This window comes from Choloepus didactylus, chromosome 14 (genome assembly GCF_015220235.1).
Source record: "Choloepus didactylus isolate mChoDid1 chromosome 14, mChoDid1.pri, whole genome shotgun sequence".
NCBI lineage: Eukaryota > Metazoa > Chordata > Mammalia > Pilosa > Megalonychidae > Choloepus > Choloepus didactylus.
The window spans coordinates 75,709,000-75,729,624 of NC_051320.1; the positions used below are offsets into that span (position 1 = coordinate 75,709,000).

At 41.7% G+C, this 20,625-nt stretch overlaps 1 protein-coding gene across 1 annotated transcript in view; it reads right to left on the reverse strand.

The window, feature by feature from the left end:
* ENPP2 (ectonucleotide pyrophosphatase/phosphodiesterase 2) overlaps positions 1–14,338 on the reverse strand; it is a 100,376-nt gene extending 86,038 nt beyond the window's left edge. Inside the window, exon 1 of the mRNA XM_037802796.1 lies at positions 14,106–14,338. Coding sequence (XP_037658724.1) covers positions 14,106–14,126 — 21 coding nt within the window. The 5' untranslated portion in view covers positions 14,127–14,338. The remainder of the gene's footprint in view (positions 1–14,105) is intronic.
* Positions 14,339–20,625: the final 6,287 nt, after the last annotated feature.

The window sequence follows — 20,625 nt, forward strand, 5'->3', positions numbered from 1 at the left end:
TGCCAGGTACTACTTGGTATCAGGGATATGCAGATAAAAGAAACAAACCATATCATCAACGAATTCATGTTTTAGTTGGGAGATGGAGACGTCAACAGTTTGTTAAAACACTATGGTGTGTTCTATGATAGAGGAATGGAATGGGTATATGCAAGAGATACTGAGACTTGGCTCACTCAATCTCTATTCAATCTGCTTCCGGGGTGACCTCCTGTCTGCAGATTTTTTGTAGGAAGTGTAGTAGATGTACTTTAGACTAGGCCAATTATGCACTTGAGATTGCCATTTTGCATATGAGATTTGGACAGCAGAATTAAGATGGGGTTCATCTTTCTGCCCTCTTCAGCTGTTTTTCTGTGCAAACTAGATTGTGGAAATGGGAGATCTTTTGCAACACTGTTTTAATGGCCTTTTTCCATCTTCCTAAGCATCAGGAGGCACCTGTGGGTGTAACAGAGCTTGCAACTTCCTGATTCCTAAATCACAGCTATGGGGTACATTTTGCACTCAATATTCCAGTGGCAGCTAGCTGCCATGTAATATGTACTATGGGATGAATCAACATTTTAAAATATCACAACAGGCTGAAACCATGAGTTTAAAAAAAAAAGACATATACAGAGAGAGAGACTCAGATCAGTTTCTCTGGGATAACATTCTTAAAATAAGAATACTAAATTCAGTTACACAACTTCAAACTAGGAGAGACCAGAATCGAAAACAATTCTTATAAAACAAACCGTGGACTTTTTGTTACCTGCAAGCTATATATGAGTCCATGTTTGACCACAGCTCAGAATGACTTCATTTTATCTTGTGGTCCTTTAGGAGAATGATTACTGCCCACACTAGGAGAGCAAAGTTCAGGTGACGGTGACGCTGCCCAGACTCCATCTATCTTGTGTTCACTTCTGGATGTCTCATTTTAGGAGGTCACTAAAAAACTAGACAGCATTAAGACAGGCATGACCACGGTGATGGGGAGTCCATATCACCAAATTCATTCATTAATTCACTCATTCATTTGTTTACTTCTTTAACAAGCTTTTACGGAACAGCTAATATGTGCCAGGCATGGGTAGGCAGCAGTGAACCAAAGCCTCTGCCCCATGGAGCCCATGTTTTAGTGAGAGAATAAATGGATAACATAATTCCGTTAGTGAAAAATGATAAGGAAACTAAAGCAGAATAAGAAAACAGAGTAATGGGAGGAGCCATTTTTAATTGGGTAGTCAAAAAAGGTCCCTCTGCAGAGATGACATTTGATTGTAAATCTGGATAAAGTGAAGGAGCAGCCACTTGTCTCTCTGAGGAAATAGCTAATGCAAAGGCCCTGAGACAGCGCCACGCCTGGTGTTCGAGGAGGCCAGGGTGACTGTAGTGGAGGCAGAGATAGGAGCAGTGGGTGACGATGTCAAAGGGGCCCTGCAGGCCATGGGGAGATATTGGGTTTCATTTTGGGTATGATGAGACGCTACTGGAGGAATGTGAGCTGGGCCATGATAGAATCTGATTTATGTTTCAAAAGGCTCACCCTGACTGCTTTGCAGAGAATGGACACTTAAAGAAGAACCTGTGACTGTGCGGCCAGGACACTTTGTATGGGTGAGGGGAGAGGGTGGGTGTGGTTGTCTTCCTCAAATATTTGAAGGGCAAGGCAAGAAGGATGAGTCTTACTTTGCCTGCTTCCTCAGGCAAAACTAGAAGTTACAGAGAGGCATGTAGCATCTCATAGTAAGAGAGAACTTTCTAATAATTGATGCAGGCAGACAATGAAATGAGTTCTTTTACAAAGAATTAGTAGGTACTATTCAAGCAAAGGCTGGGTGACATTTGTTAAAAATTCTTATAAAATGTCTGTAAATTCAGAAGATGGCCTACATTATTTTTAAGGTCCTTTCCAACTCTAGGCATCTCTTTCTTTTCCTCTCTTCTTAAAATTCTCTTAGAGAGCTGAGTTCTCTCTCTCTCTCTCTCTCTCTCTCTCTCTCTAATGACCAGCAAAGAGCTACTCAAATCAAATTAACTGGAATTAAGTTTAATTTTTTTCAGGATAAATCAAGAGGAAAGGTAAGATCCTTATACACACCTTATTCTTACTATTTCATCTCCTGAATTAAATAAATATAGTTAGATATAAATAGATAATTGGTATGCACAATTTAATTTATGCCCATTAACGGGAATAGTTGTCTAGGGCTAGGCGAATCAAAGGGGACAGAAACACCTTTCACAAAATCATGGTGACTTACATAAGAGATCAGTTAATGAACTTCTGGGTTGATCTAGAAGACAAGCTTAAGATGAGCTGACCTTACCTTGCCTCTCAGAGCCCAATGGGTCTCTCATAATCCTTTGTAAACAACGAGCCAGTGTGTATTTGAAATTCAGTAACCTCAGATTGCCACCAGAGTATTATGCAAGAGAATGCAGACGATCTGGGCCTTAAGTTGCCCGCCAAGCTTCTGTTGCTCTTACGAGGAACATTATACAACTTGTCAGTTACTAAAATCCTGAACTCTTACAGACTTGGCTAGAATCAGGGCTTGGACGCTCACTAGCTGTGTGGCCTTGACTGAGTCAGGTAACCTCTCTAGACTTCCATCGCCTCATATGTAAAATGGGAATAATCTCAGTATCTTCCTCAGAGGGTCGGCATGAGGATTAAAGAAAATAAAATAATCTGTGTAGCTTGAATCATGAATAACAACAGCTACCATCCATTAATGTGCCAGACGTTTCACAGAAATCAACTCACTGAATTTTCTCAACAATTTTGCAAAGTACCTATTGGTTCCTCTTTTCTACAGAGGCTCAGAGAAGTTTAAGTTACTTGCCCAAGTTCACATATCCAGCAAGAGACAGAGCTGGCATTCAAACTCAGGCCCACCTAACCAGCGCTCAGCTCCTAAGTATTTCTTGTTGTAATCTGCTGTGCTACGGCACACTGAGTTTTATTACTTTTAAAAGAAATTCTCCCAATCTCACATGAAGGGGGCAGTTGGGAAGTTTTTCACTGGTGCCTTTAACAGCTCAGAAACAACAGATTTCATAAAAGACAGTTTCTCACTTCGCCACAATCTCAGTCTGGAGCTCTTATGCCAAAGGGCTCTTTTGGGGGTCACCTGACTGACGCAGCTGCTTTCTCATGCCTGCTAAGTTTAGGGCTGGGTAAATCTCGGTCACAGACTTGTATGTAGCCTATGGCCTCATGTGACAAAATGTTTTGCAAAAGATGCTTTTTTCTCCTTTTCCCAGTCTTCCCTCCCTTTCTGCAGTTGTTTCCCCTTCTTCCTGAGAATTGATTTTAAAAATTCTGAAACCCTTATTTTTGCAATTAATCTCATGTGACCTTGCTGTGACAACAACCCAGTTGTTTCACTCATCTACAACACAATTGAAGAGACGCCAGTGCTAAGAACAAGGATCACCAACTGATAGAGCCAGGAGCCACCTATGATAGTGAAAGGGACCCTAAACATGGTGACAACTACTGTTTAGCATAGCAGGTGCCTCTCACTTCTCATTCATTTATTTATTTATTCATGTATGCAGCAAATATTTTATTGAGAACTTATTATGTTCCAGGCACTGTTGTAGGCATAGAAGACACAGCAATTAACAAAAAACCCCAAGTACCTCCTCATGGAGCTTGCATTTTATTGGATGGAAAACAGACATCAAATAAAGAAACATATTGATGGGTGGTAAGAGCTAAGGATAAAAAATAAAACAGAGTGGTGAGAGTGATGAGAGAATACTATTAGCTCTTGAATCCCACATATAAGGTAGTTAGAATTATCCTACTTTACAGATTAAGGGTTTGAGTAGCAGCTTTCCCAAAGCCACAGAGCAAGTGATAGAACAAAAATTTGCCATCTTCTGATAATAATAATAATAATTATAAATAGAATGAAAATGATTACAGTAGTTACCATCTATGAAGGTACCTACATAATTGCATGAAGTCATTATATATTCCATTTTATGAGTGAAGAGACCAAGACTCAGAAAAATTAAGTAAGTTGCTCAAGGCCATACAGTAAGTAGTGGAGTAAGGACTAAAACTCAGTCTCTGTGGTTCAAAGTTCATGATCTTTCCACCACGTGAGGCCTCCTGCCTTGAGTTTGTTATGTCAATAATTCTTCTTAAAGTACCTCAAGGACAGGACATCATCTCCTGAAAGTTCTACATCTGGCAGAAAAAGCATTGGGCTTTCTATATCTGAACTAGCCCTAATCCTCAGATGATAGAAATCTAAATACCCCCAAAAGATGGCTATTTGATTTTCAGAGCCCCTCCACCTCCCTTGGCAGTGGGTTGCAGAGTGTGATTCGGTTGTAGCCAGCACTACTCTTGCAGGCTCCAGAGCTCCGAATTATTTTTGAGTTCACAATGTGATGGCGACCTACTGGCATCAGCTTATTTTTGCCAAAATACCCACGTTCCCAACCGGACTTGTGACCTGGACAGACAAGTTTGCCTCTTGATTAGACTTGCATTTGCCTAGGAAAGAAAGGAATATAAACAAGTGGGGTGTGCACGCCCTGCATGTTAATGAGCGTCATAATCCTACAGAGTAAAGGGGGCATTGTGATGGACTTGCAGAGCTGCAGACTCTTGCTGCATTAGCCCAACTCCAGTTCTAACAATGCTTTTCTCAGCATTCCTGGGCACTGCTGCTCACAGCTGCACAATCGGATTTCACATTTTGCCCTTAAATGCACAACGTAAACCACAGGAAGCGATCAGAAAGGATGAATGAAGACCCCCTGTTTTGAAATAATAGAATTTAACAGAAATAGCTAAAATTTAAAGACTGCATTTTAGATGTTGGTCAAATTTCCTTTTAGACATTATGTCATTTAATCCCCACTATTGTTGGCTCTAATTTAAAGGTATAGAAAACAGCTGGCGAAAGATTAAATGGCAGAAACGGAATTGGAACTTAGGTAGTGTGGCTTTAAAACCTGGGCTCATAACCACTAGCTATACTGTCTGTCTTGCCTTTGAAAGCCACTACATTCATAAAGAAAACCACAGACTCAGTTTCCCTATTGTTAAAACCATTTAGAGCAAATGTAGTTGATAATGAGCTTCTGGAATCAGCTGTAATGAGAGTGAAGGTTTTGGAATCAAACAGAACTCGGTTTGAATTCTGAGAGCTGTGAGACCTTATGCAAGTTACTTAACCTTGGTCTTTCCAGGCCTCCGTTTTTCATTCTAAAAATGGTAATAGCAGTTGCTCCTTCAAAGGGTAGTTTGGCCCAGGTGTAGCCAAATGTTTTCTTTAAAAGGCCAAATAATAAATATTTTAGGCTTTGCAAGCCACACAATGATTCTTGTTCCAACTACTCAACTGCTTTTGCAGTGTGAAAGCAGCCACTGACAATACGGAAACAAATGTATTTGTCCTAATAAATAAAAAAATAGAGAAATTAATTGCATTTACAAAAAACAGGCAGCAATGAGATTTCACCCTCAGGCCATAGTTCATCAATCCTTGGTTCTGAGGATTACATGAGATAATGTACATACTTAGCATGATTCCCTAGAATACAAGTAATTAAAAATAGTAGTATAATTGTGGTTTTCAGAATGAAATAAACAGTGCTATCAAGTTTGGTCCAAAAAATCTCAACCCAAATCAAGGAGCTATTACATTGTCAGTCACTGTGAAGACTTACTTGGGTAAATGCATGATTTCCATAGAGTTTGGAAATAATGAAAAATTATCAGATACAATAGGGTTGCCAGAGACAATACTTTTTTTAGTATTTGCAATATTTGGGAATATACTAAAACTTTATTCATTGTTCACCTGAAATTGAAATTTAACTGGGGCATTCTGTTTGTTAGTGTGCTTGTTTGTTTGTTTTTGCTAAATCTGGCAACCCAACCTATAGATATCTATGGTTCCCCAATTTGGGAACCACTGTTTTAGAGTGTGCATCCTACTAAGAATAACCCAAAAGAAGCAACATTTCATTTTGTTTTTTCAGGGCAGGAAAGAATTGCATTCTTATGGAATTATCCTCAAGTTCCAAAAATAATAACTCCCTGCATAGAACCACTGAAATGCTCTGAGACAATCCAGTACTCTGAGTTCACAGATGCCAAAACAAGCTTAGGTTCCCTAAGAAAAAGTGCAATAATCTTGCATTTGTTACTACTGATTAAAGTCAAGCAGCTTCCTGGAAAATGTCATGCACCCCCTCATGTCACTATGTTGAAGTAATATCTGGGCAGTCTTAATGTTGGAAAAACTCAAGTATATCCAACATGTCCAAAGTTTTGCAGTTGACTTTGTCACTAATCAAACTATATATGGAGAAAGTCCATTTTGTAAGTAATCAAAGCTTCTCAGTAAAGAAGAAATATTCTGTGTACAGAAACACCAGGATACAAATCAAGGATTTCCAAAAAATATTTGCTAATTAAGATGTGGGTAGTGGCAGAGGGATTCCAAAAGGAGCTGAGAGGTCACTCTGGTGGGCACTCTTACGCACAATATAGACAACCCTTTTTAGGTTCTAGTGAATTGGAGTAGCTAGCAGTAAATACCTGAAACTATCAAACTACAACCCAGAACCCATGAATCTTGAAGATGATTGTATAAAAATGTAGCTTATGAGGGGTGACAATATGATTGGGAAAGCCATATGGACCACACTCCCCTTTGTCTAGTTTATGGATGGATGAGTAGAAAAATGGGGGAAGGAAAAAAACAAACAAAGGCACCCAGTGTTCTTTTTTACTTTAATTGCTCTTTTTCACTTTAAATATTATTCTTGTTATTTTTGTGTGTATGGTAATGAAGGTATCAGGGATTGATTTTGGTGATGAATGCACAACAATGTAATGGTACTGTGAACAATCGAATGTACGCTTTGTTTTGTATGACTGCATGGTATGTGACTGTATCTCAGTGAAATGAATTAAAAAATAAAAAATAAAATGCATAGCAAACTAAAAAAAAATGTAAACATATAAATTTTATCTTTAATTCCCAATTTACAAAGTTGCTTTATAATAAGTTTCAATTAAAACCTAATCAAATAAAAAAAAAAGATGTGGATGTCGTAGATGCCTTCAGGCATTAGACATCTTTAAACAAATGGACTTATAAAAACCATGCACAGTTGGAATAGCTAGAAGTAAATACCTGAAACTATCAAACTGCAAGCCAGTAGCCTTGACTCTTGAAGACAATTGTATAGCAATGCAGCTTACAAGGGGTGACAGTGTGATTGTGAAAGCCTTGTGGATCCCACTCCCTTTATCCAGTGTATGGACAGAGGAGTAGAAAAACAGGGACAAAAAATTAATTGAAAAATAAGGTGGAGGGGGGGATGATTTGGGTGTTCTTTTTTACTTTTATTGTTTATTCTTATTTTTACTTTTTCTGGTACAAGGAAAATGTTCAAAAAATAGATTGGGGTGATGAATGCACAACTATATGATGGTAGTGAACAGTTGATCATACACCACAGATGAATGTATGATGTGTGAATATATCTCAATAAAACTGAATTTTTAAAAAAGGGAAAAAAAACATGCATGGGGGAGTTTGAAAAACAAAGAAAAATGTGGCTTAGCAAGTCACAATCCATGTCTTTTCACACTTTAAAGAATGATCATTAAAGATAACATTTGACATGTCCATGAAGGTGAAAGACATGGTATTTAAATTTAAGCAGCACAATATTTGTTCCAAAGACCCATGTTCGAGTTTCAGCTCTATGCTGCCAAGCTTGAACAACTCACTTAACCTTTCTGAACCTCCATTTCCTTATCCCTAAAACTGAGATATTGATAATTCCTATCTCACATGCTATGATCAGAATGAAAGCAGATAATGGATATGAAAATGTTTTGCAAACTGTAAAACTGCAATATACTGTTACCTGTTGTTCCTATGAGCAAAATGATTCTATATTGAGTGTTATCAGCCAAAGGTAGGCTAAGGGAACTATGCTTTCCTGGCATCTTTCATTTACTCCATTGTAAAGTCACAGAATGGCTTCACGGTGACTCCAATCAAGGCCTGCTTCTCCTCAGAGAGGGCAATCCACTCTCCAGTGGAGACCTAGCAGCTTGTGGGTGTCTAACATATTTACTTTAGAATAAGGATCCAACACCATGGCCTTATACCACTTCTCCAGACACCAAAAAACCAGGCAGGGTCCCTCTTTCAGAGAATTATTCATTATCCTGTAACGAACATTTCATCCCTTTCCTTATTACTTTACTTTATATTTGGAAACCAAAATTTGCCTCACACTGATACCCACAAAAGACACGAAGTTTTATATTTCAATTCAAAATCCTTTGTCCATAATAAAAAAAAATAAATAAAATTTTAAAAAAACACAAAAATTAAAAAAAAATCCTTTTATCAAGAAATGTATTATCAGGTAATCATTTCTGTATCCAGCCGACAGACTGTTGATGCATTTCCAAATCAGATACTTTATTATCTGACTAATAAACGCAAACACACCTATAACATGTTATATATAATAGATACATATTATATAAAATACAATGAAATGAAGTTTTTAAAAGGAAAATTAGACTTTGTTTTTGCTCATTCTTTCTTAGCCACTTGATATCCCTATTTTTCAGTCATCAACTGTCTTGCTGTTTTAGAAGATGTAAGTGCCCCATGGAGAATGGACATCTATAAGGGAGGTCATCACAGCATTATTTGAAACATCAAAAAAGTAGAACAGCCTGATGTCCAGCAATAGTCAATTAAGCAAGTTGTGAAGCAGCTAGAGGATGAATGCAATGCATTCATTGAAGATTATGCTTTTGAAAAATGTACAATGATAACACATGTGGTGTTGCCTTTTGTATGTTACTAAGTGAAAAGCAGGTTAAAGAAGAATATGCATGACTCCAATTTTAAGATTACACATGCATAAAAGAATAATGAAGGGATAATCACCAATATATTGATAATGCTTATTTCTAGTTAGTGAGACTGTAGACAAGTCTTTGTTTCTTCTTTGTTAAATTTCTTCGTATAATTTTTTCTACAAAATGCAGGTACCATTTATACACTGAAAATAAGACTTTTTTTTTTAAATAAATGAAAGTTTCCCTCTGAAAGTTTATTGTCTAGTCAGACAAAGCACCATTCAAACCACTGGATTAGTGTATTTTTCTTAGTATTATACCTCCAAGAAATGATATCTAGGAAATGGGATCAAATAAGTATAGAAGTAATTATGTACTCGGCAACGTAATGCAACCTACCATGTTACAAGAAGTCTCGATGAAGGACTCAGAATTGGCTTTAGGTTTGGCTTGATGGAAAAGTATATTTTCAATGAGGAAGATAGAATGTGGAGGGCAGAGGTATTCCTGACATTGGAAATGGCAGAAGTAAATGAACGTGCACCAAAATGCAGGCCTGCTCTGGGAGTAAAAAAATAGTTCAGTTAGAGTAGTTTGTGGGGTTTCCAAATGAACGCTGGGGGATGAGCAGGCAAATTAAGTCAGGGGGATGGATGATTATAGCATTTATCTTCAAACTTGGACACTTTTGAGGATCAAAGAGATGCTACTGACAGCTAGTAGGAGACAACAGGCAAACATCAGGGCTCCACTGGGAAAACCAGGACCAGTCTACAAAGGCCAGTCTACAAAGGTCTGGGTCACAGTGGGCCTTAAATGCCAGGCTGATATTTTTGAACTTCACATGCAGAATCTCGGAATCTTGGGGTTGAAAGGAAATGTTAGTGCCCTCTGGCCTGGCCACCCCTATTCTTGCCTCTCCAACTTTCCAATAATTATCAAGCCTTTGTTTAAGTTTCTCTAGTGACAAAAAACTTGCTGCCTTGGGACAGCTGTTAGAAAATTCTTCATTGTATTGAGCTGAAATTTGTCTCCCACTCATTTTGGCCTAGTCCTGCCATTTGGGAGAGACATACCTCATGCCAATCTCCCTTCCACATGAGAGTGACAAATTGAATGATAGATATCATGACTGTCTAGATCTTCTCTTTTGCAAGTTAAATATCCTGCAGCTATCCTTCCTACAGCATTTCCTAAGACCCTGCAGTTCATCACTATTCTCTTTCTATCTCCTAACTTGCTTTTGAATTGATACACTGTTGCCATCTCCTCTGCCACCATCCATTCTTGCTTATATTACCACAATGCCTCCTAAGTGCTCTACCTCTCTCTCTCTCTCTCTCTCTCTCTCTCTCTCTCTCTCTCTCGTCTACCTTCCCTCCAACCCACTGTCCATTCCGCAGCCAGAGAGATCTTTCCAAAACACAAACCAATTGTGACACTGACCTGCATACAACCTTCAGTAGCTCCTTATTCTATGAATCAATTACAGCACTGTCACCTTTACCATCTAGCACAGCACTTGGTACATCGTAGGTGTTCCAAAACCAATAAGGACAGAGCCCTGTAGCACACCACTAAAGACATACATCTGCTAATCAGCCCTCCTTGAATAATTTCATTCAGCCTGTCATCCAACCAGCCCACATGCACCCTTCTAATGCAGAAGCAAATCACAAGATCTGGGTTGAATGCCTTCCTGAAAGCAAGGTTTTGAACTCATTTAAGATGTATTGTGTATAATTGTGTTTCAGGTGCTTTCATAAACTTTATCTTAGTTAAATCTTCCATCACTTATTAGTCTTGCTTTGTTGATAGTAAAACTGTCACTCAGTGAGAAAGTCACATGACTAGCGAGTGCCAGGGCAGGGTCTGAGCCCAGATCCTGTGGCTCTAAGTCCACAGTCATTGCTGCACATTAGGCTGGGATCCTCTCTAAAAAGAAAATATGCCCAATTTCACTTATACCATTTCCTACTCATCAGTATCTACTCCCCTCTTTCAGATATCTGTTGAATGAATTAATCTCTTTAATTAGGGATTCTTAACCTAAGGTCCATAAAAACTCAAGAGATCCAAGGGCAAACTCTATGAACCCCACAAACGAGTGTGAAAAAATGCTATGTAGCAGTTTAAGCTCCACTTGAAGTTTAAATGACTCCATATAAAACTTAATCATCCTTCACTTCTCTTTTCTGGAGCGTCAGGATGCACATATTTCTCTCTTTAGAAAATCAGAACTGCACCATCTTATCTCCAGTCTTTGGAAGTCTCCACCGCTCTAGGAGCTCTCAAGCACTTCACCCCTTGGTCCTTTCTGAGGCCATTCTCTCTTAGAAGTTCACCTGTCTAGACTTCAGCATCCTCTCCCCATGCCAGTTCCCAGCCTGAGGAGATTCCTTTGCCTCCACAAAGTCAACAGAAGCAAAACTGCCAAAGGCCTTCCCTGCAGCTCTTCCTCTGGAGAGGCAAGGTGATGATGACATACAGGTAGCAACAGGAGCCACCCAGCAGTTGAGATGTGGATTGAGGAGGGAGCTGGTTGACCTGGAGACTGAGGTGATTATCTCAAATACCCAGGAAGTCTAAGCCCCTCCTTTGTTAAAATAAGCAGAAGACTGTGCCTTTTCTGGGTTATCACTGTTGATCTTTATTCTTTCCTCTTTACCATATATTGTAGATGATAATTTCCAGATTTGCTTTTGTATCTTGTCATCTTAATCAACAGCTGAACATAATAGTCATAGTCATTCATTCAATTGCACAATTCACAATAATTCACTGAGCATCCCAGTTGGGCTCCAAGGATACTAAGACAAAAAGGGTTGATCTCTGTCCTCAAGGAGTTTACAGACCAATGGGGGACAGACAAGTAAATAGGTAGTTGCAATAAAATATAAGTGCACTGATAATAGGAAATATGGGATGCTCGGTGACAATATCGGAGGGCCACCTAAACCACTGTGGAGGATGGGAAGCAGATGATCTGGGTAGCTTCAAGAGAAAGAAGGTGGCTCTCAGCTGGGTCTTTAAGGACAAATGAAGGTTAGACAAACACCAAAAAGAAGTACCTGGAAGAAAAGTCATATTTAGTAAATAGTTTAATATGCCTTAAATGTGCATAAAATGTGAATTAAGTATACATGCAATATGCAAAAATATGCATAAAATGTGGGGAGGGAGGGAGTGGCAGAGATGAAGTTGAAAAGGAAGGTAAAAGGCAAGTGGGGGTAAACCTGTGTATACCATATTAACCAGCTGCAACATAATTCTAAAAACAAAAAAAGAGATCTACTGAAAACTTTAAAAAAAAATAGATGCATGATAAGATTTGCACTTTAGAAAGACCATTTTGATAGTATGGAGACAAGACAGGGGCATGGGGATGGACTGGACTGGTCCAAATGAGATTAATGGGAAGTTCTGCCCAGAATCGAATTTGAGACCGTACTGACCTAAAACTAAAACAGAATGGGGGAAATGGAGACAGAGCTGTGTACATATGAACCATATGAAGCCAGCAGAGTAGATAGGATTTGGTAACCAACCAGATGCCATGAATGAAAGAGAGGAAGTCACCTAGGATGATTCATTTGTGTCTGACTTGGGCAACTAGGAATGCCATTTGAGCAACAGAGAATGGAAGGGGAGGAGCAAGGCTGGGAGAAGGCAAATTCGGTTTTGAACATGGTTCTAAGGGGCTCCATGGGACATCAAAGTGGCAATGCCGCCATCATAATGCTACCACAATAAAGGGCTGGAATTTAGGAGAAAGATCCAGATAGAGATAGAGATTTGAGAGATGCTGGCAGGTATGTAGGAGTCAAAGCCATAGAACAGATGAGATCATCTAGAGAGACTAGGATTTGAAAAGGGAGGTGAGTCAAGGAAAGAATAGAGGGGCATGACCAACATTTTAAAAGTGGCATTAAATAGTAACTCAAAAAGTCAGAGGGAAACCAAGGAAGCAGGGTATAGTGGAATCCAAGACAGAGTCAACAAAATTGAGGGAATGATCAACAGTTCAAAATGACACAGAGAAGACAGGAAACAAAGATTGAAAACAGGCCCTGTGGTTTAGCTATGAAAAGTTCTATGGTGGCGTTGTCAGATTGGTCTTCGGGGGTGAGAGCAGATGGCAGGCAGCTGGGTTTGAAGCTGGATGTGAAGAAACTGGGTGGGGAAGAGGAGGAGAAAAGCAAGTTGGCAGCTGGAGAGGAAGAGCTGAAGCTCAATAAATATCAGATGAACCCGTGTGGAAAACCCCCAGCCCTCTGTGGAACGGGATATGGGATCAATACATAAACAAACACCAGAACCGGGTTCCCTCTGAGTCCTGCAGCGCAGTAGAAAGGTTTTTGTTTTCATTTACTAACAGGGAGAAACTGCTCTGTGTTTAACTCGTTAAAATGAAGCCTGGCAACCACCGAACCCTTTGACCCCACCGCTCTGCACCTGAAGACCCGCTCTCCACCACGGCCCCTTCCAACGCGCCCCACCTGCTCTGTTTGCTCTGGAGATTCCCAAGTCCAGATCAAAAGCACCCAAAATCAGCATAGACCCCAGGTTCCCTCCACTCATACACAAAATTAGCCAGATCCATTTGAAAAGGCTTATTATTCAAAAAGGAAAATACAAAGGACGGAGAAAGTGACTCCCCCCTGATCTGTGGACGCCAATTAACATGTTTCCTTTGTAGGATCAGCGAGAGGAAGGGGCTCCTCCATCAAAGAGATGATTCTATTTACTTTGGAGCCACGTGTAAGAGTCCCGAGAATATTGTTGAAAGAGATGGCTTTAAAAATCCTCATCATTCTTGCAAACCCCGTGTCCAACAGGTAATAAACGAAACGACGAGCCGTGCGGCCGCCCCCCGGAGGGCAGAGCTCACCCGACCCCGCAGCTGGGTCGCCCCCGGGCCACCGCCTCCAGCGGCGCTGAACCGAGACTCCCCCACCGCCCTCCTCTGCGGGTTCCACTGCTCGTTTTCCAGGAACGAACTACATCTTTACAAACCCAAACATTCTCTGGCAAAGAAAACTCGCAATTAGTTGGGCTCCGCGTCGTGCGCGCCTGGAAATTGCCCCAGCTGAGCGCTCGGGAACGCAGCCTCACAGGGACCGTTTTCCGGCAAATCTGGAGGCCCCCTTTGCAAGGTTTCTCTAATGACTGAACAGCGGCTTTGACCCGGGAGCCAAGCAATGGAGGACAGGAAGGAAGAGAGCGGCGCCTACCGTACCGGATCGGCGTGGCGGGTCATTGCGGGGGAAAGGGCGCCTTCTCCGGCCGGGCGCCCAGGACGCGGCCTCTCCTGCCGGCCCTGGGAAGGCTGCTCCCGACTGCTCTTGTTTGCACTCGGCCGTTTGCTTTTGGGATTTTTCCAATGCAGATGTAGTCAGGGGGCCGCTATCCCGGGGGACAATGATTCCATTGGAGCTGGCCTTTGACAAGACACACACATGACCTTTGACTGAAATGGCTTTGGAGAAGGAAAGTGTCCGGAGGTTGAAGACCGGGTCATCCAGCGCAGCCCTCCGCATCCCCACCCCCAATTGTGCCGAGTTAATTTTTCATCCTGTAATCTTTCAAGAGTCTCTGGGGGGTTTGGTTTGCCATTTCTCCATTCTGCAGGATTCTTTCTTTCAAAAGGGATCTTGCTGCCGAGATTTCCCGCTGTGTATGGTCGATGCGTTCCCTGAACTAGCATTTACGGGTTAAACGGAGCAAGCATATATTGTTAAGCTCCTCTAACACTGTCTGGAATAATACCACCATTTTTTTTTTTTTTCCTAGAACATGCTACAGTTTACAAAAGGCTTTTCACAGCCCTGCTGTCATTTGGCCTCCTAAACAATGCTGCGAAGGCCCTCCTGTTATTACCATTTTATAAATAAAGAAACAGAAGCCAGGAAAAAATAAAATATTTGTCAGTCGCCCAACCAGAAAGTGGAAACCTGGGTCCTCTCCATCCGCATCCTGTCCGCAGCCACTGAATCACCTCCCTCGATGCAAGGCAACCCACCGCAGGTTGTGACCTAATTACACCGTTGACATAAAGCAACAGCAGTTATAATTATTTTTAATTTTTTCAATTATAAAAATGAGTGTTGGAAATTGTTTTTAACTCAGTAGCTGTTTTGGTAATTAATATCCACAGATATCTTGATTTTCTTTTTTTACTATATTTTTCTTTATTGTCTGAATTTTCCCTTTACCAGCTGCTAAGTGGATGCCATGGGAACCCGAATGGCCACCCAGAGGTATGGGGCCAAGAGAGGGGCTCTTGCAGCTGTGTCCTCCACCACTAACCACTGTCAGCACCTTTTTCTTTTCGCTCAGCTTTCTTCTCTTTCTGGGTCCTTGCAGATGGTGAAATTTGAAACCAAAGGGAACGGGCTATGGGATTATGGCTAGGGAAGGAGCACTGGACAAGGAGTCAGCAACCCAGAATGTGAGATGAGGAGGACCAGGCTGGAGGTCTGCAGAGAGCCATTGACCAGCCTGCAGTGTGTCGGAGGGCCGGGGGCATCGTTCTCATTTTCTCAGCTTAGAGATGGGAAAAGGGGGTGTACTCACACTCAGTTTTGAAGGATTAGGAGGAGTCAGCCAGGAGGAGAAGCAAAAGCTGTCGCCTGAGAGCATGGTGCTTTCAGAGAACTGAGACGATTTCAGGAAAGCAAGAGCGGGTGTGGGCGGCTGGGTCCAGAGAGGAGGGTGTGTGTCTGGACTCTGACCAATTTCATGTATCCCTCTAGGGAATTTAGACTTCATCCTGCAGTGTGGAATGGGTTAATATAACTGGCCCCATGTTCTAGGCTCACAAGAAAACAATGCACGAGTTATATATTGTTCTACAAAAAGAAAGAGAAAAAAATCAGCTTAGCTTGGTGGATATGGTCATTAGCTTTATCAAACAGATGCAGGTTATTCTTACCAGCTACAAAAAGGTCAGCAGTATATTTAACCTCACTAAGCCTCATTTTTTTGCATCTGTAAATGGGGATTGTGGTATATACTATGAGGATTAAATGAAATCATATTGGTAAAGCCCTTTGCATTTCTTCAAGCATTTAGTTAGTGCTTTGCTATTGTAAGTAACTATTATGATTTAAACCACTTTAATGTGTGCAGTGCCTGCCATGGAGCAACAAGGAACCCCCTTCCCTTCCAGTTTTCTCACTCCCTTCTTTTCACCATACATCTGGTTTTTTGACTCATTAGAGGTTTGTCCCTTGTTCCCTTCACTTCTTATCTTTCAGTTCCTCCTTAACCTTCCTTTCCTTTCCAGTCTAGACGTTAGTAGCAATTTCAGTCTTTCTCTCCCTTCGCCCCGGTTTATTCATTCCCTTGTCCTACCACTGGAAACCCATCTTCAAAACTCCCACCCAAAATGCAGTTAACCACTAGAGGGAAACGCTGGGACCACCATGTGTGGTCTGCAGCCCAGGCTCAGTCTCTAGCACCATTGCAATCCTTTGCAAGTGTCCCTGGCCAACCCACCTCTGCCGTTAGAGAGTCACTGTTCCCACCTCTGCAGACCCTGACCCACTCCTGCCTGGCTTGCTTTCAGCAAATAGCTTCCTCTCCAACAAAGAACACAGTCCCAGAAAACTTATCTCCATTCTCAACTCCTCCTCTCCCACCTCAGAGCTCCCTACCCCCACCCCCACTTCTGTATGCTATGGATTCTCCCCTTAACATTTCCTCTGGAACATTGTTTCATCAACCACCCCTTCCCTTCAATTCCTTCTCTCCTGACTGCATTAGTTTTATCCAGCAGACATTTATAAAACAACTGTTACATGCCCCTCAGAAACCTGGGGATACAAGGATAAATAAAACACACCACAGCCCATAAACACGTTCGAATCGCTCCCATACAATGAACTGTTGTTTTCTAAGGTAGTTAGACTGTGTGCCTGCCTGTTCTTTGCAACAACAATAAATATATATAGACACTCCCACACAGTACACAGACATGGCGCCTATATCCACTGCCTAGAATATTCTTTCCACAGATTTTGCCAATCTGTCTGTCTCCTTCTCCTCCTTTAGGTTCTGGTTTAAATGTCCTCTCTCAAAGGGACCTTCCCTGTCCAGCTAGTCTAAGGAGGCATCCTTTCCCTTGTTATTTGTTCTGTTCACTTTCTTTGTTCCCTTCATATCATTTATCACAAGTTGTAAAGAGAGACTCCTCTGTTGCTTACTTGCTTATTTTCTCTTGCTTCCGGTAGTCAGAAACTTCATGAGGGTTGGGGCTCTCATCTTTCATTTGCTTCTGTATCCCCAGTGCCTGAAGTCATCCTGAAAACACAGAGGAGACACTCAGTAGACATTTGTTGACTGTAAGATGCCAAGGGCAGGAACCATCTTTGCCTTCTCAGCCCCTCTCCCCCCATCTCCAACATGCAGCCTATTGGTTTTCAACCTTCATTACAGTTAGAATCCCCCCAGGGCCTTTGAAAACCCTTGTTCCCAAAGCATACTCAGACCAATTCTCTCTGGGATGGGACCTAGGTGTCAGTTTTTGTAAGTTTTCCAATAATTCCAAAAGCAGAGGCTGAGAGCCACTGACCCAACTCTGCCTGGCACACAGGTGTGCTCAGTAAAGGAATGAATGGAGGATTGAATGAATGGAGTCTTGAGCTCCTGCTTATCTTTCAATCCTCCTCTCCTTGGTCCTTCTGCACATGATCTGTCATTCATGCAAACCCCCAAACAAGCCACACCCTCTTGTGTCCCCAAACTTTCATGTTCTGCCAGTTCTATCAAGAACACCACACCCCTCTTTGCTACCTAAGGTATTTCCCTGCTTGTCTCCCTGGTAAAATCTGGGTTTGGACCCAGCACCACCTCTTCCACCAGGTCTCTCCCAATGCCCCCCAAAGGACGCTGGGCCTCCTCTCCCCTTGCACATGTCCTCATTGGGTCATCATGGTTGCTGCTGCAATGGCATGATTGGTCTTGAGCAGGAGCTCTTTTCTGCCCAGCCACAGATGGCACTCCACGGATATTGTAGAGTGACTTAATAAATGAATGGATTAAAACATTGGATAAATTCTTCATGAAATGCTCAACTTGTGTTTTAATTTGACAGCTTTGTTGGGAGATGATTCATTACATCATATAATTCAGTGGTTTTTAGGATATTCTCAGAGTTGTACAATCATCATCACACCACAGTTTTAGAGCATCTGCATCACCCCAAAAAGAAACTCCATGCCCGTTAGCAGGCTGTCCATGTTTTCCCCAGCCTCCCACCCTAAGCAACCACTAATCTACTTTCTGTCTCTAGAGCTTTTCCGATTCCGGCCATTTCTTATAAATGGAATCATATACTGTGAACTTTGTGATTGGCATCAACTTCTGCTTTTGAAGACCCACTTGGCCGTAAGCATCCCCTTCATAGCAAGTGCATGTGACAGAATATGGACTCGGGCAGAAACCTTGAGGGTCAGACCAAGGCAGGATTTCTTAGAACATGTTACACAGCAAAATGGTAAATTATCCAAATTCTTGAGACCTCCAAAATGAGAGAGAGAATAAGGAGGAGGATAGAGAAGTTGAGTTACACCTGCTGTCCCAGAAGAAAGAAAGAGGGGAGGGCTTCCAGGATGGCTCAGAATGTCTCACTGCGGTGCCATCAGGACCCCACATAAAGGGCAAATTTCCTGGGTCAGATTCTGGCTGTGCCACATATCGGCTGTAACCCTTCATGCCCAGTTTCCTTACTGCTAAGGGGAGAAGACAAATGCCTACTTTATAGGCGTCACGTCCGATTTGTAAAGATTGAAAGAGGGGATGTGTGTCAAATGCATAGCACAGTACCTGGGGCATTGTAAATGTCCGATAAATGTTGGTGCTTTTTGTGGCTATTGTTCTTTGACCACAGATGTTTTTATATTATTCTTCCAAGTAAGCTTTAATATGAAAAAAGGGGTTCTGCAAACTATTACCCTGGAAAAACTTCACATGCTGTGCAGATATCCTCTCAATAAAATCCCTGCCAGATGCTCATCTGTGCTGTGCTTGCTGAGAGTAGGAGCAATGGCAAGATTTAGCTGAAGCTGCAGGGATGTTGTTTAGGGGAAGTGGGGGGAGGAGGTGGGCTAGATCCATTCCTGGCATAAAAAGTTTACATAAGGAACTTAGTTCTTCCTGTCTCGTGTACGTCGGTGCCACTAGCAGGCAGTGTGTGTTGGCTCCATAGACCTTGGGTTTTGTCTGTTCATCCACAGTCCTCTCCAGCAATTTCTTTCTTTTCCTTCTGATATTCTTATGTGCCCAACCTTCTTGTGGCATCCTCTGCTCTGCCTTCCCAGGGTGTCTCTTAAGTACATCTGAAATCAGCACTTGGTGGAGGGGTGCTGACCATAGTAGGCAATCCAATGGTCAGACCCAAACCTCAGCATCAAGTGGCCACAGGACATGCTGATTTTGCTACTAACTTCAGACAATTACCCTGCAAGTCCCAGGGGAGTTGTTTTTCTATGTAAGCATCAACTTTCTATTTTGAGTTATGCAGAGTCAGTAATGGACCCTCTTCTGATTTCCACCACTCTGAATGGTCTTCCTTTCCTGCACATCTGGCAAACCTATGTTCAGATTCAGCTCAACCATCTGTCTTGCCTCTTCCCCTCTGTGATCCTACAGCTCTCTGTACATGCCTGTGTTATAAGGCCAAGTACAGTGTCCAGTAATCACCTGTGTAGATGGTGAACTAGCACAGAAAGGCTCATTCCTCCATTTGACAGACATTTATTGAGAACCTGCTATGTGCCAACCCTTCAAACTGCAAGCATGTCATGGAAGCACAAACTTTAATTCTTAGAGGAACTTCAGATATTACTTGATTCTCGTTTTACAAATGATGACATGAGGCCCAGAGGAAGCAGTGTCTTCTCAAGTATCGTAATTCCTACACTAAGTAGGGAAAACACTGAGGATGGAAGTCAGCCCTCTTAATGCTTTATTATTGTATTTTCTTTTGGTTAAAAGAACAGAGTTTTTAATCTTGGTTAGAAAACTAGAGAAAATATTTTTGTTCATTAATGGTTTTTCCAGCCCAAGCACTAGTCCACAAAGCACCCCTGAGTTGGCGATCGAAACTATTAACACAGACCAACTCAAATCTGTAATGTGCCTACTTCAAATCTTGTCTGACTTCCTGCACTTCCTCACACCCCCGCTCTGCTGGCTCACAACCCACCTACACCAAGCAGACCAAAGGCCTGTAAAAATTTAACTCAGTGGGATTGCACAACCTTGAATGTTTGAGTTGCTCTTTGGGGGTAATGAATGAGATTCTTCAATCACCTCATGAAAATGTTTCCAGTGGGAGGAAAAATAGAACAAGTTGTCACAAACATGAAATGCCATTGTCAGCCTCAGGTAGGGTTATTCTATAACTAAAGGAAGCAGGGGACACTCATTTGAGCCAGCTTAGGGGACAGACAGATACTGTTCCATTTCTCTTCCTACCCCATTGTGGAATTTCTGTTGTTAATGTAACATCTTCTCATTGAATCAGAGTCATAGTGCAGCAAGTCTAGGGCTCTGTCTCTGACCAGGACAGGCTTCTGGTGAGAAAGAGCAAGACTGTTATTCCTACTTTGCTCCTCAGAGGTTGCACACGAGTTCCCCTTAATTGCTCATGATGGCACTAACTCCAGTGAATGCCACTACCTTAGGTCAGGCCTCCATCATCTCTCATCAATTCACTGAGTTGGTCTTTTTACCATTCCCTTTGACTCCAATTT